At 44.1% G+C, this 15,846-nt stretch overlaps 1 protein-coding gene across 1 annotated transcript; it reads right to left on the bottom strand.

Annotated features, from left to right (window-relative positions):
• Nucleotides 1–583: 583 nt before the first annotated feature.
• On the bottom strand, nucleotides 584–10,764 carry LOC125550340 (uncharacterized). Its single transcript, XM_048713312.2, has 19 exons — nucleotides 9,203–10,764; nucleotides 7,736–7,840; nucleotides 7,575–7,640; nucleotides 7,337–7,501; nucleotides 7,103–7,177; nucleotides 6,847–6,992; nucleotides 5,856–5,991; nucleotides 5,680–5,749; nucleotides 5,470–5,597; nucleotides 5,318–5,374; nucleotides 4,543–4,728; nucleotides 4,175–4,267; nucleotides 3,601–3,686; nucleotides 3,432–3,498; nucleotides 3,257–3,323; nucleotides 3,043–3,179; nucleotides 2,000–2,091; nucleotides 1,792–1,858; nucleotides 584–1,091 (listed from the first exon to the last, which is right to left on the bottom strand). The coding sequence occupies exons 1-19, from the start codon at nucleotides 10,625–10,627 to the stop codon at nucleotides 927–929; spliced, it is 3,333 nt and encodes a 1,110-aa protein (XP_048569269.2). The 5' UTR covers nucleotides 10,628–10,764; the 3' UTR covers nucleotides 584–926.
• Nucleotides 10,765–15,846: the final 5,082 nt, after the last annotated feature.

Genomic DNA, 15,846 nt, shown 5'->3' with positions numbered 1-15,846 from the left:
GGTCTATACTTGACAATATAGTATTGTAATTTATGTTTCAGATTCTACAAGCAGAACCAAACACGTTTTAGACCCAGATTATTCTGTGCACGAGTCCATATCATACCAAGATACTTAATTATATACTCCCTCCGTCCCATAATATAATACGTTGTTACATACAATATGCTCACATATTGGATGTAAAACATCTTATATCAGAGGGACTATTAAGTAGTATACATCTAAGTCTGAAAGAAAAAATTATTAAATATAGTCACAGAAACATACACTAGCAGTGTTAAATTTAGCAAGATGAGACACAACTTTAACAGACAATGATAGATATTCTTCAATTCACACAGATCTTCTATACGTTTTATATTCGTACAATATATACAATCCTATAGTATCCAAATGAGAGCTACTCCCTCCGTTTCTAAATAAGACGTTTTGGTAGTTAAAATTACCAAAACGGAGTACAAAGCGGTTTTAAGTACATGTTTTGACCTAGTTTCATCTGTTTCAGTTAAGAAATTAAACGACATGAAATCACTTCAGCACTCTGGTAACATCCAGAATGGACAACCCTCAAAACAAGATGGAACAAATGTTGACAGAATGAATGCGACATCAACCATCAACGATCAAAATTGTTGTTAATTTACAACTGTTTCGACCCAACTAACATCACTAGCCAAATATGTAACTTTACAAACTTGCGGCGGCGATGTGGAGACATCCCAGCCTCAAACACATCACTCCACAATAAAATATACACACCTGATGCAAACCTTGCCCTTGGTACAAAAGCCCAGGGCATTTGTATGCTGCACAAACCCCAGCAACCCAAGCACAAAAAATATGTGAATGGAACACAAGAAGAAAGGGGAAAAAAGGTAAGCTTTGAATTCCATATGTGTAACACGACAGGTCATTCTGGTTAGCTATGATGTCAATACAGATTGTAACGCGAGCTGTTGCTGCGGCTGAAGAGTAGACCATGTCGAGGCAAGTACTGAAGGAGGCAGAGTGGTTTGGAGCTGTCTTAGCAGATTAACTATCTTGCTAGCAGTTCGCTCCGTTGCCAGATCCTTGCCGGCACACAAGATCTGCACTTGGCAAAAATATATATGGTGTTAAACAGATAGTGTTGAACGTTCTGAAGATATTGTGAGCCATATAGCCCTGTGATTGTATTATAGATATATTCCATGGTGAGCTCACATTATATTGAAAGTACATTTCAAATTGCAATGTTTCTGTCAAGTTGACTGCATCAATTATAGACTAGACAGACAGACACAAATTAGTCTCGAGGAATGAAGAATAATTTAGTGCTACTATAGAAGGACCCGGTGATTCTAAAATAAGATAACAAAAGAGAAAAGGTAATTGCATGTAGGGTAACGGATGATTTGGAAGTTGAGACGAGTAACAAATGGTTGCAAAAAAACATACTACCGTAGACAGCATTGTGACCAAAAATTCTTGATGTACCACAGTAGGTACTCCCAGTTTCAGGGTTCAACCTAGAGGCTGACAGGGTTAACCAGACACACTAGTTGGTACCGCATTTGTCGATACTCTGAGGTGTATTTATATGCATATTATGATTAACATGGATATGCAGTTTCGAAGTGCTGATTTCAAATCGATTTTCAGAACTCAAGACATAAGGTGCATAGTATACAAATAGAAGAAATCCTTTATGGCTCCAAAAATGCAGGTAGTAACATCTTTACCAGCAAATCAAACAAAATGGAAAAGATACATTGAGAATCAAGAAATAATATAAACAAAAATGAATACCTCTGCAAAAGTAGATACAATCTTTGGAAGATGTTGATTATTATGGCCTAAAAGCTCACTGTCGGACCTGTTAGTCGTGCCAACAAAGTTAGTAAGAGAGAAAACATAATCATGCTACTAACTAAATGTAGGTTGGCATTTCTATTCCACATCATGACTTGCCAAAACTGCAAAATCCCAGTGGAAATAATTTTTGGCTATTGCTTACTTCTCAAGCATTGCACACATCTGTTCATGGACAATCTTGGCCTCAACTAGGTCATTTTTCAATGGCAAACAACTTAACCAAGCAGGAATGACCTGTTAAAATAAAAAAGGTGTTGCATGTCAGAAGCACTGGTTAAGGAATTGATTTAGTAAAAAAGGTACTCCCTCTGTCTCAAAAGTACTCATCATTTGACAGGTAATGCACAATCATTTGATACTTGGGGCAAGAGGACATAGTGAAGTGTCATTGAATTCCTAAAGATCCAATGAGCAATTGTGATGAAAGAACTACTATCTTCCTTTCTTCCTTTTTAAACTACATAATGACATCTTAGTATTGTTGGCCTGTTGGGTTCAGATGTACTCCCTCTGTCTCAAAATATAAGACTTTTCTGACACTAAGATAGTCTTATATTTTGAGACAGGTAGCATATCTTAGTTCAAATCCCATTCAGTGGCAGCAAACAGAGCAATATTACAACAAAGTAGATCTTTAGCTTACAACAGAAATAGTGGTGTTGTAGGCAATGTGTTCACTATTGAGAATTACGAATTCTCACACTAATTCAAAGAAAAAGGGAAAATATCCATGTATAACATGCCTGGAAAACTGGTTGAATACTGTAAGGCCAAAAGGAGTACAAGTTCAATATTAGGTATGATTGCATAGTCTGATTTCATCTTACAATTAGACATGTCTTGTTAGTTAAAACAATTTACTGTTCACACATAACTTGGAAGGTTTCGGCTAAATGTTTGCACAGTAAACCTCTGAGCCTTGAGGTGATGTTATCTGCTTTGAGTAACAAGTACGGCTAATTTTTATCTTAAGGAAAATGACGTTGAACCTTGACAACGTTTATTATCAAATTAATGCCAAACATGAATACCCATTCCCAAGCCCTTTCTGGATTCTCAAGGACACAAATGCAGGAGTTTAAAGTAAATACTTCCTACATTTAATCACCACATATTCAAAGCATGCATGCTAGGTTGTGTGCAATACAAGAGTAAGAATACAAAGGCATATGGCTCACAAGATACCTGAGATGCATCGATGCTATCACGATGAAATTGACATATCTTTCCAAGAGCGGAAACAGAATTGTCATATGCCATCGCATTATCCAAATCCAATGCATTAGGATGTTTGATTACATTGTATAATCTGGACAGTGCCTCTGCATAAAAATAAAATCAACGTCAACAACAACTGAAACAATAAAATAGCCTGATTCACAATGAGTAAAACACATACCCCCAGTATGAGGCCTAAATGCAGAACCACCAAACTCAGCACAGATGCCAATACCATAAACTGCAGCCTGGAAACAACAGGTTAAAAATGAACCCATGGACTTCTAAAGAAACTTCTTGAGAAAATATGCAATATGATCACACATTAAACTTTGTGATTGAAGAAAGATTCAGACCTGTCTAACATCTGGGTTTTCACTTGCGCAGGCTTCTAACAGGGAAGGAAGATATGTGTCATAATACCTGAGAAGTGAGAACCAGATAACAAAAAAACTTTGCTTTATGAGAAAGGGTTTTACGAACAATATCTTGGAGAAAAGAGTAGGAGGATCATAAAGCTGTTACCTAACTGCTGCTTCTCGACAGTGTTCTGCAACATCATCAAAAATGCAAATGGTGACTCTTCTTTCTTCTGATGTCTTATCCTTGCCCTAATAATTGATCAAATCAAACATGATAAACTTACAAGTCCATCTAAATAATGCATTGTGTTACAAGAGTATAATGTTTGCAATGAGATGTTTAGCAGTTATCACGGATCATCGGATCACCAAAAAACAGAACATATATAACATTCACATCGAAGCTTCTTTTTGGAAACATCTAAAGAAAGGATTGCAAATGAGAAACATTCAACTACGTAAGCAGTTCGTTCTATGAACATACTATCTGAAAATGACCAAAGGGGTAACGAAGCATGGTTTAAGATTTGGCATCAGCAAAGTCAAAGAATCATTTGTTATGTAAAGATCAGTTTTCAGAGCTACTCTTATAGGCTAATAAAATGTAGCCCCCACAACCAATGGTTAATCATTGTACTACCAGCATAGGTGTCGAATAGACAGAGTTCATCAAAGAACAAAAGGAATAGGTTAGTGAAACATAGCCTCAAAATCTCACGGTTAATCATTTCACGTACCAACATAGGTGTCAAGTAGACAGAGAGTTCATCAAAGAATGGAAGGAAGTAAGTCTTGAAAGTTTTGACCAGAGTGCCCAAACAATCTCCAACCTGCAAAATCACAAATGGTAAGCTTGTCTAAATTACTGGTGATGGAGTTTAGCAATTAGCATTATCATTAGCCGCTGTTTACATTAGCAAAAAGTACAAAACAATCATGCAAGCAACTTTTATTGCTTAATTACATGAATAAGGATCAATTAGGTATCTAAGTCGATTTCAGTACACATACTGGCCACTTGTCTATATTACCACATGTATCAAAAATATAAGTACTGGTATGCTGCTTTGTCCAAAAGTTGCAGTCTAGCATTTCGTTAGCTTACTTGATCAAAGATTTCATCCTCCTGTTCGTTTTCTTCCCTCAGTAGCTCGTCTTCTTCTGAATCAAAGTCTTCAGCGTTCGCCCTCTCTGTTCGTTCTGTCCTCCTATTAGAGCTTGCTGTTATTACTTCTTTGATTCCCTCCACTATATATCTAACCTGGCCTTCATCGAGAAGTGTTCCTGACATCTGAATGAAGGTGATGAATTACAGATTATTACTATTTTTATCTTAAGAAACAGATTATTACTATCTATCAATGATCTACACCAAACCAAGTGCAGGAATAAGCACACAACTGAAAAGGCACAGATGATTGTGAGTTGATGACATGTACTAGCAGATGAAGACTGTCACACTTTATTAATAGGTAGGATAAGTTGAATGGTAAAGAGTATTTTCACTAAATATTTAGGCAGAAGAGCTAATCAACACAGCACTAGGGACATAATCCTGTTAATTTTATAGCTAAAATTATACAGCACAGACTACAGAGTAGGTGGTTCTTAAAAATCGCCCAAACCCAGGTGGCAATACTAACCACACACCTTACACCACACAATACATCACAGTTTAAACCAATGCTGATCCATCGAGGTCCACACGGTAGAACACTAGCATATACTTAAGCATAGTAAGACCAAGGAGTCTAGTAAAGTTATGACAAAATAAGCTGTGCACAAAGTCAAAATACTGAGGCTTCTGAAGAGAACATAACTTTTTCAGTGTAATGCCACAAATAACTATAACCATGGTACTATAACACAATATACAGTACCTGAATTGACTCGTTCAATGACTCCAGTATGCTTGCACAAATTTGTGTCTCGGGTTCCTACAGAGTTGTAGTAACAGGCTTAGACCAAAGAACAATAACTAACTGAATGAGCACTAAGTAGAATAAAGAAAAATCTTAGAAGCTGCACTTACTTTATGCATAGCCTCTACAAGAGCTGGAACTATGTAATCAGATAGTTGCTTAAGATAAGAATTATCCCGGCCTTGAGCTTGGCCTTTTTCTACTGCCAACTTTGCTGAACGCAGAAGCTCAGGCATCGCTGGGAAGATTGCATTATGCATACAACATGAGAACATGTAAAATACAAGAAAGAAATATAACAAAAATTGAAGATCCCCAACCTGAAACAGCTGCCTTCCTAACTTCGTCATGAAAATAGAATTTGAGGAGAGGTACCAGAGTAGTTGCAACCTGTACAAATCCAGATTCAGTTGCAATTCCTTGTGCGCACACACAACAAGACAGTGCGACAGACAGGGAGGATGAATTTTGAAAGAAGAAAAAATGATAACATGACCTGATCAATCCATGGAAAAAAACCTTCCTTGAGCTCATCAGCATAGCAACACAGCATACTACATGCTGTTGCTTTCTCCTCCAGAAGACTGGTCCTGATGCCAATCCTCTTATCTCCCAGGGTAATAGTCTCAACACTGCATTTATTTAGTACAGACCGTAAGGAATTTTTTAGCCTATATAGGTGGTAAGCACAAAACTCTCTGTTAATAGTCTCGGCACTGCTACAATGAAAGGTGGGTTGAGCTAAACAGAATACAAGTTAATTCTTAGTTCGTCCTGTATGGACTAACACACAAATTCAAAAAAACAAGCCAAAGTATCACCAACATCATAATGCCAAATCATCCAGGCAACTACTGAAAACATGCCTGCATGGTCAGATTCACCATTTCTATCATGTGACTGTGACCAGCGGATGAAAATTCAATACAGGTAAATAGGGATGGGGGTGGTTCAGGCCGTTGGCCCGCTGAACCAACACTAAAATTGCGGCACCAGTGTACTCGGCAGACCCATATAAAACGAGGTTGACTGCAGCCATGATCTGATCAAACCTAGATCAATCGAACCTGGACCTCATGTAGAGCACCTCCTTCCTCCTAGGGAGAAAAGCAAAGGCATCAAGCAACCTGAATGGCTGGAGCAATCATCCCGTCCCTTCCTCTCCACTGCCCACCAGTGGCGCCTTCCCCGTCCTCACCCACAAAACACTAATGCTCTCAACCACCACCACTGTTGCCGGGTGACACTGACAATGCCTCCACTCATTAGCGTGTTGGCAGCCACATAAGGACGATCCTAGGAACCTAACACTTCAGCACATTACCCTATATAAGAGGATCAGACCAAAAATTGTCCCTAAATACTTTGAAAAGGTTATGCTGCACAAGAAAAAGAACCGAACTGCTCAGCCCCACCTACACACACTATAAGAAAACAAGATATGACAAAATGTCAATGTAAACATGGAGGGGAGTCCTAAAACATACCCATCATCATCAGATTCACCATCCTCGTCTGCAGAAGTGATGCTCACATCTGGTTTAAGCTGAGCAGACTGAAGTAGAGGGGGCATAACAACACTCATGTACGGGAGGAACTCCTGACCAAGGCACTTACAAAGTCTTGCCCATGCCTACAAATGCATTTAGAATAAGCAAAAGTTTTAGTTATCACAATTAGATTAAGTCAAGGTGAACACAAGTGATCGTATAACTGCTAATTGTATTCTGATTTCCAACGTACTTGCAGCATGTAACTCGTTATTGGGTCATCAGCCTCCATGTGAGATCCTTGCAGTGACATCAAAACTTCCATAACCTAAGCAAAATGCATTCATGCTCAAAGGGCCAACCAGTGAATATTGAATTTTGCAGAATAAATTGCAGATAACATATCTACAATCTAACCTGATACTTGACATGGAAAGTTTTTACAACATGAAATATATATGAACCAGGGCAACAAAAATATCATTACCTGCTTAGCGTCATCCCTAAATTTCTGTTTCCCAACAGCCATACCAACTAAACTTATGCATTCCATGGATTTGGCACGCAACATTCTGCTTGATTTATCAGTTGCATTCATGAGTATAGCCTTGAGATATGGTATGACTGCATCATAATATTTTTGGAAGTGTTCCTGAATCAATATGTTTGGCATGAATTAGCAACAGTATTGACCAGAAAACCTTCAACGGTATTTTCTCTTGTACCTGTGAAGAATCTGCAGCTGACGCTAAAGCGGTCAAAGCACCTTCTTGCACCATTTGGCTTCCAGACTATAAGGAAAGCAAACAAATTTCCAAATATGTATCAAATATACACATGTATATACCGTAGCCTCTAGAAGTTTAAGGTTGGAAGCAAGATTTACCTGAAGCAACAGGAGAAGTTTGCCGACTATCACGTCCAAGTATGGAGTTAAAATGTCAGGTCTGCAATTTTCGCTGAAGTTCAGAATTGCAGAAGCTGCATGTGCCTGAACTCATCGGGAATATAAAATGGAAAACAAAGGTTAGAACATGCCTTGTTGATCACTTGATGGAGGAAACACTCATGACAAGCACTCAAGTACACATCCAAGAAAGCACAAGTTGCAAACACTAACAACAATAAACAGTATAAGCTTTTCTGTGAGATGCAATCAGATGCTGTCATGCCCATGTCTTGAATAGCTTGTACACATATATGGTCACTGAACTAGCATCAACTCCAGTGTAAACGGGGTACATTGGAAGATGCCATATACCCCTTGAAGCATATTTTGCAGAAACATAAACACCTAAGACCAACAAAAAAACAATCCAGACAGCAACCTTCCAAGATTGGTATAAGTAGCACCCTTGGATGTTCTGCAGGCAGTCTATCTATGGTGTACAGGAATCTTGCACTATTCTAGATCTATTTTGTGCTAAACAGTTTTATTTAACTAAAGTTCTCCAAGCAAAATGTTTTGAATGTTGAATCTCTCTGGTTTCCACTTCCAAATTCATATCGATATTACGCATATGGGTGGTTTGGAGATGCTCTTGAATTTCATTTAGATTTACTTTTAAAACAGTTGACGTACTGAGCAGAACTAAAACATTACAACAAACCACTCTTAGGTCATCATCGTTTTGGTGCAGAACAATTTTTAACTGAAAGATTGTCTGCATAATGCATGTCTTCTATAAGCAGCAGCAAGGAATCTAAATACAAGCCAACATCTCAGGAATTAAGAATGCATCATGTGATACGGATAAACTCAGCCAGTCTGAATTGCCTCCAAAGACATGACGAGTGCAAACATCCATCAACCAGTATGTAGAAAAATCTTGGCAATAAACTGCAATACCCTACAAATAATTTGAACAATACCCTAGCAAATACCAACTCTTGGCTTCACAGACAGGCTAAGAGTCCACTTTATGTTTTGACCTAAAACACCATGTGTTGTCCAAAAATAGGCCTAAAACTGCAAAGTGTAACACAACAAACTAGTAAAAAGATATGATAAAATCGTCAATACAAATACTATGATGACGATATACAACCTGTACACTTATGCACATCAGCATATCCGAAGTCATACACCACAAAACATCATGTGTGCATCATCAAAACATGACCAGTTACATAACTGTCAAGTGTCAACAGTGCCCTAGTAGTAGAGACTTGGAATACCACACACTAGGGGGACAATGTCTATCATTTAAATGAAATGTATGGTAATATAGCAAGCATGTGGGTTACATGATATGATGATAAACACTGCTTTAAGAAATTAGGATAGCAGAAAGAATATTGAAAGGGGAATGATGCAGATGACTTAGAATGCAAATGGTGAGCAATCACTTGCCTGTACGCGTGGGTTCTCGGAATCATCCATGGCTGAAGCCAACGCAGGGAGTACAACATGGTGCAACTTGTTCTGCAACTCAGGCCCCAAGTCCGTCGAAAGCTGCCCTACTGCATTGATTGCTGCCCACCTCACCCGAGGATGAGGATCATTGAAGGAATTCAGCACCATCCCAACTACCTGATCAAGATTCTTAGTCATCACCTTAGCACAGCCTTCTGCAATCTGTGATATCGTCATGAGTGCCGCATGCCTTCTCTTCCACTCTTCAGCACCGATAAACGATGGGAGCAACTCAGCAGCCACGGGCAAGATGGTGTTGCCACCGACAGCAATTGCAAGCCGGTCAAGACACTCCTGTGCAAAAACAAAGCTTCCAGTTTCCCCAGCGTCCTCCTCCTCGGACACTGCAGCGTACCATGCCGGCTCATCCTGGACATCAAGCAGCATGGTCATGACGACCGCAAAGAGCCTGCCGACGTACCGGGGCAGCCTCCTCATCATCCCAGGCGCCCGCTCCCTCGCCTCGGCAAGGGTGACAACGAACTCGACAGCAAGGTGGCGTGTGCCATCCTCCAGTCCAGGGGCCTCGGCAATCTGCAGCATGGAGGCGACGACGTCGGGCAGCTGGCGGCGGAGGAACCGCGGCTCCAGGCCAGCGAGCTCAATCATCATCTCGAGCGCCTCCTGCGCGGAGCCCTCGTTGCCGCAGTTGAGCGACTCGGCCAGGGCGCGCATCATGGCGGGGAGGAGGTCCTGGAACCGGTCGCGGTCGGCGGCGGAGGGGAGGGACTGGATGACGCTGATGGCGGCGTTGAGTCCGGCGACGCGGACGTCGGTGGAGGAGGGGTGCGAGAGCGCGGCGAGGAGGAGCGCGTGGAGGTCGGGGAAGCCGGCGGCGAGGTGGGAGGCGAGCCTGGCGAGGGTGTTGAGCGCCGACTCCTGCAGCGCGGGGGGCGAGGAGGAGGAGGCGACGGACTTGTAGAGGAAGGTGAGGAGATCGGGCCAGGAGCCGGAGGGCAGCAGGTAGGTGGCGAGCTCGGCGACGGCGTCGGAGAGCTTCTTGGAGATGGACCTGGAGAGGCCGGGCGCGGAGGCCGCGGAGAGGAGGAGCGCCCGGAGCGAGGACTGCGTGGCGGGGGCGAGCGCCGGGTAGACGAAGGCCTGGGAGCCCGGGGAGATGAGGCGGCGGAGCAGCACGGCGGCCATGGGCGCGGCGGGGTGCGCCGGGGAGAGCAGCAGGTGGGCGAGGCGCAGCGCGAGCGGGTCCGGGTGGGAGGCGCGGAGGGCGTGGAACGTCCGCTCCGCCCGCGACCGCGCCTCGTTGGCCGGCGACGCCAGGTCCCCCAGCAGCGCCGTCAGCGGCGCCGGGTCCGCGCCCAGCACCGCCGCCGCGTCCTGCCCCTCCGCCGCCTGCGGATCCATGGGCTCCGGCGGTGCGCGGTGCGCGGCGCGGGGAGAGGGGGGGAGGGGAAAGTGGTGGGCGCTGGCGGTGGAATTCGGCGGGATATTTTTGGGTTTTGGGGGGAACGGCGCGGCGAGGGCGGGGGCGGGCGGGCGGAGTCGCGGGGAGGGGGGGGGGGGCAGGGCGTACGGTATTCGGTAGGCTATGGGGGGATCGGGGGAAGTGGAGTCGTGCGGGCCGTGGACAGACACTGGACGCGGGGCCCGGGGGGTTATGAGGGGTGGTGGCCCGCGCATGGTTATCAAAACCAGGGCAGCGCACGCCACAGCTCACCATTGTTGTTGCTAATTATGCCATCATCAGATTTCTCTCCGCTTAGGTGTAGCCCCTGCTTTTCTTTCTTTCTGGTTGCTTTCGGTTCCTCGTCCACGTTCGTTTCCTAAAAATCTATCGGATTCCTCTCTTTTGTTCTTCTCCTTTTGTTGTTTCTTCCCCCCAAAAAAAAAAATCATTTGAGGCGGCGTAGGGCTCTGGGTGCCGTCGACGGTTAACCAGTGGCGTCGTGTCTGGGGGCGCACGTGCGGGTGGAGAACAAGCGAGAAGGGGGTGGCAAGCCTAGTTGGGGATGTTGTCGTGATGTGTTGCAAAGGTGCGAAGGGGGTGGCGAGCATTGGGACGTGGTGGTGAGGGGAGACATTTGGACGAGGGTGTGGTTGTGACATGATGGTGAGGGGAGACATTGAAATAAACCCAAGTTAAGCTATAGTGTGGGAAACCATATCGCAATTGCAGCCATGTGAAGTGTATTGTGATGTTGAAACCCATGAGGGTGTTGGTGATATGAAACAGGGGTCGTGTGATAGAATGTGTTACTGAGACGTGATCTTTTGTGGGCTGATGAACCATAAGTATAGGAAGTCTATCATAGTCCTTTCGATAAGTAAGAGTGTCGAACCCAACAAGGAACAAAAGGAAATGACAAGCGGTTTTCAGCAAGGTATTCTCTGCAAGCACTGAAATTATCGGTAACAGATAGTTTTGTGATAAGATAATTCGTAACGGGTAACAAGTAACAAGTGAAACAAAGGTGCAGCAAGGTGGCTCAATCCTTTTTGTAGCAAAGGGTAAGCCTAGACAAACTTTTATATAAAGCAAAGCGCTCCCGAGGACACATGAGAATTATTGTCAAATTAGTTTTCATCATGCTCATATGATTCACGTTCGTTACTTTGATAATTTGATATGTGGGTGGACCGGTGTTTGGGTCTTGTCATTACTTGGACAAGCATCCCACTTATGATTAACCCCTCTCGCAAGTATCCGCAACTACAAAAGAAGGATTAAGATAAATCTAACCATAGCATGAAAATATGTGGATCCAAAACAGCCCCTTACGAAGCAACGCATAAACTAGGGTTTAAGTTTTTGTCACCCTAGCAACCCATCATGTACTTATTACTTCTCAATGCCTTCCCCTAGGCCAAATCATGGTGAAGTGTCATGTAGTCGATGTTCACATAACACCACTAGAAGAAAGACAACATACATCTCATCAAAATATCAAACGAATACCAAATTCACATGATTACTTATAATAAGACTTCTCATGTCCTCAGAAACAAACGTAACTACTCACAAAGCATGTTCATGTTCAAAATCAGAGGGGTATTGAATATCATTAAGGATCTGAACATATGTTCTTCCACCAAATAAACCAACTAGCATCAACTACAAGGGGTAATCAACACTACTAGCAACCCACAGGCACTAATCTGAGGTTTTGAGACAAAGATCGGATACAAGAGATGAACTAGGGTTTGAGAGGACATGGTGCTGGTGAAGATGTTGATGGAGATTACCCCCCCCCCTCTCTATGAGAGGATCGTCGGTGATGACGATGGCTTCGATTTCTCCCTCCGGGAGGGTGATACGTCTCCAACGTATCTACTTTTCCAAACACTTTTGCCCTTGTTTTGGACTCTAACTTGCATGATTTGAATGGAACTAATCCGGACTGACATTGTTTGTTGGAAATATGCCCTAGAGGCAATAATAAATTAGTTATTATTATTATATTTCATTGTTCATGATAATCATTTATTATCCATGCTAGAATTGTATTGATAGGAAACTCAGATACAGGTGTGGATACATAGACAACACCATGTCCCTAGTAAGCCTCTAGTTGACTAGCTCGTTGATCAATAGATGGTTACGGTTTCCTGACCATGGACATTGGATGTCGTTGATAACGGGATCACATCATTAGGAGAATGATGTGATGGACAAGACCCAATCCTAAGCCTAGCACAAAGATCGTGTAGTTCGTATGCTAAAGCTTTTCTAATGTCAAGTATCATTTCATTAGACCATGAGATTGTGCAACTCCCGGATACCGTAGGAGTGCTTTTGTTACGGCATATCTCTCTCAAGGTAGTTTTGGTGATTGATTACAACATGTTTGCGGACTAATCTTGTGCTTTGATTATTTCACAGATTCTCCCCTGGCACGAGACGCGTTCTTCCCCTCGGAGTGTATTTCGAGACGGTGTAGCTCTTTCGTTTCTTTCTCGGTGGACTAATTGCGTAGAGGGCACCGTACTATCAAGAGGGGGTCCGCTGGGGTTTTGCATGGGTGGAATCATCACGTACACATCAGCTTCTCACCCTCCAAGCTTTTCTTGTCCATTGAAGAGATCTCTCCTCTCTTCTCTGTTCTGTCTGGGTCTAAGCGGCAGTACCGCGCACCTAGCGGTAGTACCGCTGAGAAGCCACAAGCGGCAGTACCGCTTCGCAGCGGTAGTACCGCCATGGCTCCACGGCAGTAGTACCGCTGGGGGCCTGGCACCTCTGCCTGGTCCTCAGCTTCCTTGAGAGATCCCTTCTCCCTCTCTCTCTCACTCCAGCGGTAGTACCGCACTGCCTGCGGTACTACGGCCGAAGGGTCACAAGCGGCAGTACCGCTCCACAGCGGTACTACCGCCCTTGACCCCACTGTCGTAGTACCGTTGGGCAGTCTGGCTCCTACCGCCTCGATTCGAGAGGTCTTTTTCTCATGTCAGGTTTTGCGGCACTACTCACAGTTGTAGTGGCGGTAGTACCGTTCCTGGAGCGGTAGTACCGCCCTACCATCGCGGTAGTACTGCAGTTGGATCTATTCCCTACTAGTCTCCTCAGCACGGCAGTACCGCTGGCTGGGGCGGCAGTACCGCTGTCCTGGCGGTAGTACCGCCCCCTCTCAGCGGTAGTACCGCCCTGTGTGGGGCTGGTTGGTGGGGGGCAATGGGATTGTTGCCCCCACTATAAAAGGGAGTCCCCTTCTTCCTTCTCACCTACCTCTTCCTCCCCCAAGCTCCATTTATTGCTCAAGCTCCATTAAATACTTCAAACTTCATTTCCGCCCGATCTATCTCTCTAGCCAATCAAATTTGTTGATTTGCTCGGAAGTGGTTGAGAAGGCCCCGATCTACACTTCCACCAGGGGATTTTCGATTCCCCCACTCATCCCTAGCGGATCTTGTTACTCTTGAGTGTTTGAGCACCCTAGACGGTTGAGGTCACCACGGAGCCATATTCCATTGTGGTGAAGCTTCGTGGTCTTGTTGGGAGCCTCCGATTAAGTTGTGGAGATTGCCCCAACCTTGTTTGTAAAGGTTCGGTCGCCGCCTTCAAGGCCACCAATAGTGGAATCACGGCATCTCGCATTGTGTGAGGGCGTGAGGAGAATACGGTGGCCCTAGTGGCTTCTTGGGGAGCATTGTGCCTCCACACCGCTCTAACGGAGACGTACTTCCCCTCAAAAGGAAGGAACTTCGGTAACACATCCTCGTCTCCACCGGATCCACTCTTGGTTATCTCTTACCTTTACTTGTGCAAGCTCTTTATTGTTTCTACCCTTGCTTGCTTGTATGCTTGTTGTTATTGCATCATATAGGTTGCCCACCTAGTTGCACATCTAGACAACCTACTTTGATGCAAAGTTTAATTTTGTAAAGAAAAGCTAAAAATTGGTAGTTGCCTATTCACCCCCCCCCCTCTAGTCAACCATATCGATCCTTTCAATTGGTATCAGAGCCTCGTCTCTTTATTAAGGACTTTACCGTCCAAAGAGTATGGTTGATACCGTAGACGGTGTGGAGGAACACTCCGGTGTGAATCCGATCTCGTCTACGGGAGATGGGGGAACTTCGGTCTCTCGTGAGGAGTTCAATGTGGCCTTGGAGACATTGAAAACCTCCATGACAACCGAAGTTGAAAGCATGTTTACTAAATTTCTTGAGGGGCTTAAACTTTCCACCGCATCGTTGAAAGTGGGTGATCCCGCCAACAAGGTGTCGGATGCTATCCCCGACAAGGGGGAAGCTAGTAGTGAAAAGGCTCCTTCTTCTAGTGGCAAGAATGGCACCGGCATCTTTGCCCATGTGGAACCACCACTTGTTTATGGTGGACCGGTTCCTTCCACTCATTTGAATCATGCCGGTCCTCCCCCTAAGATTGTGAAAAATGAGGATTTTGATTCTTGGGTTTACCGCTTTAAACGTCATTTAAATCATGTGAACACTAACCTTTGGAGAATCATTGAAGAAGGTTTCTATCCACATGATCCAAGCAACTTCACTCCTCGAGAAGCCGCGGACAATCAATTCAATGAGAATGCTCTCTTCATCATTCAAGATGCAATTCCACCCGAAGACCTACCTCATCTTCGTCCCTTCGCCTTGGCCAAAGATGCATGTCATTGTGTCGTGTCTCTCTACCGGGGAAGCACAAGCATTCAACGCTCCAACTATGAAGTGGTACAAGATGAGGCCGATGAGTTTGCAACGAAGGAAGATGAAGAACCTCGTGAGCTTTATCGGAGAGTAACCAAACTCGCGGTCTCACTACGAGATCACGGGAGCAAGGACACGGATGACAATTGGATCAAGCACAAATTCCTCAAGGCAATGATGCCCTACCACAAGGCCATGTCCTCCGTCATTCGTCAAAGACCGGATTTCCACACTTTGACCTCAAGCGAAGTGTTGGATGAGTTTGTGGCCATGAACATTTTGGACAAGACCGCCGACAATGCGGTGCTCCGTTCTCAACGGGCAAAGAAGCCTAACCTTGCATTGAAGGCCAAGCTCACCGTGGAAGAAGAAGAAGAGGAAGAAGAGGAGAGCAACCCCGAAGATACGAAGTATGCATATCATGAACACATGGCACTTGCTTCAAGGCAATTTTGGAGCAAGAAAAA

This window comes from Triticum urartu, chromosome 4A, assembly GCF_056163025.1.
Source record: "Triticum urartu cultivar PI428250 chromosome 4A, HENAU_Tu73, whole genome shotgun sequence".
Taxonomy (NCBI): domain Eukaryota; kingdom Viridiplantae; phylum Streptophyta; class Magnoliopsida; order Poales; family Poaceae; genus Triticum; species Triticum urartu.
The sequence above is the reverse complement of the archived record's forward strand: the minus strand, read 5'-3'. Positions and strand labels throughout refer to the sequence as shown.

What these genes read in the sequence shown, in the direction of transcription:
- LOC125550340 (XM_048713312.2), bottom strand. Translation starts at nt 10,627, where the DNA reads ATGGATCCGCAGGCGGCGGAGGGGCAGGACGCGGCGGCGGTGCTGGGC. An exon ending in CCGAGAACCCACGCGTACAG is followed by an intron (nt 7,841 to 9,202) that starts GCAAGTGATTGC and finishes CGATGAGTTCAG; the next exon opens with GCACATGCAGCTTCTGCAAT. An exon ending in TAGGAAGGCAGCTGTTTCAG is followed by an intron (nt 5,598 to 5,679) that starts GTTGGGGATCTT and finishes CAATCTTCCCAG; the next exon opens with CGATGCCTGAGCTTCTGCGT.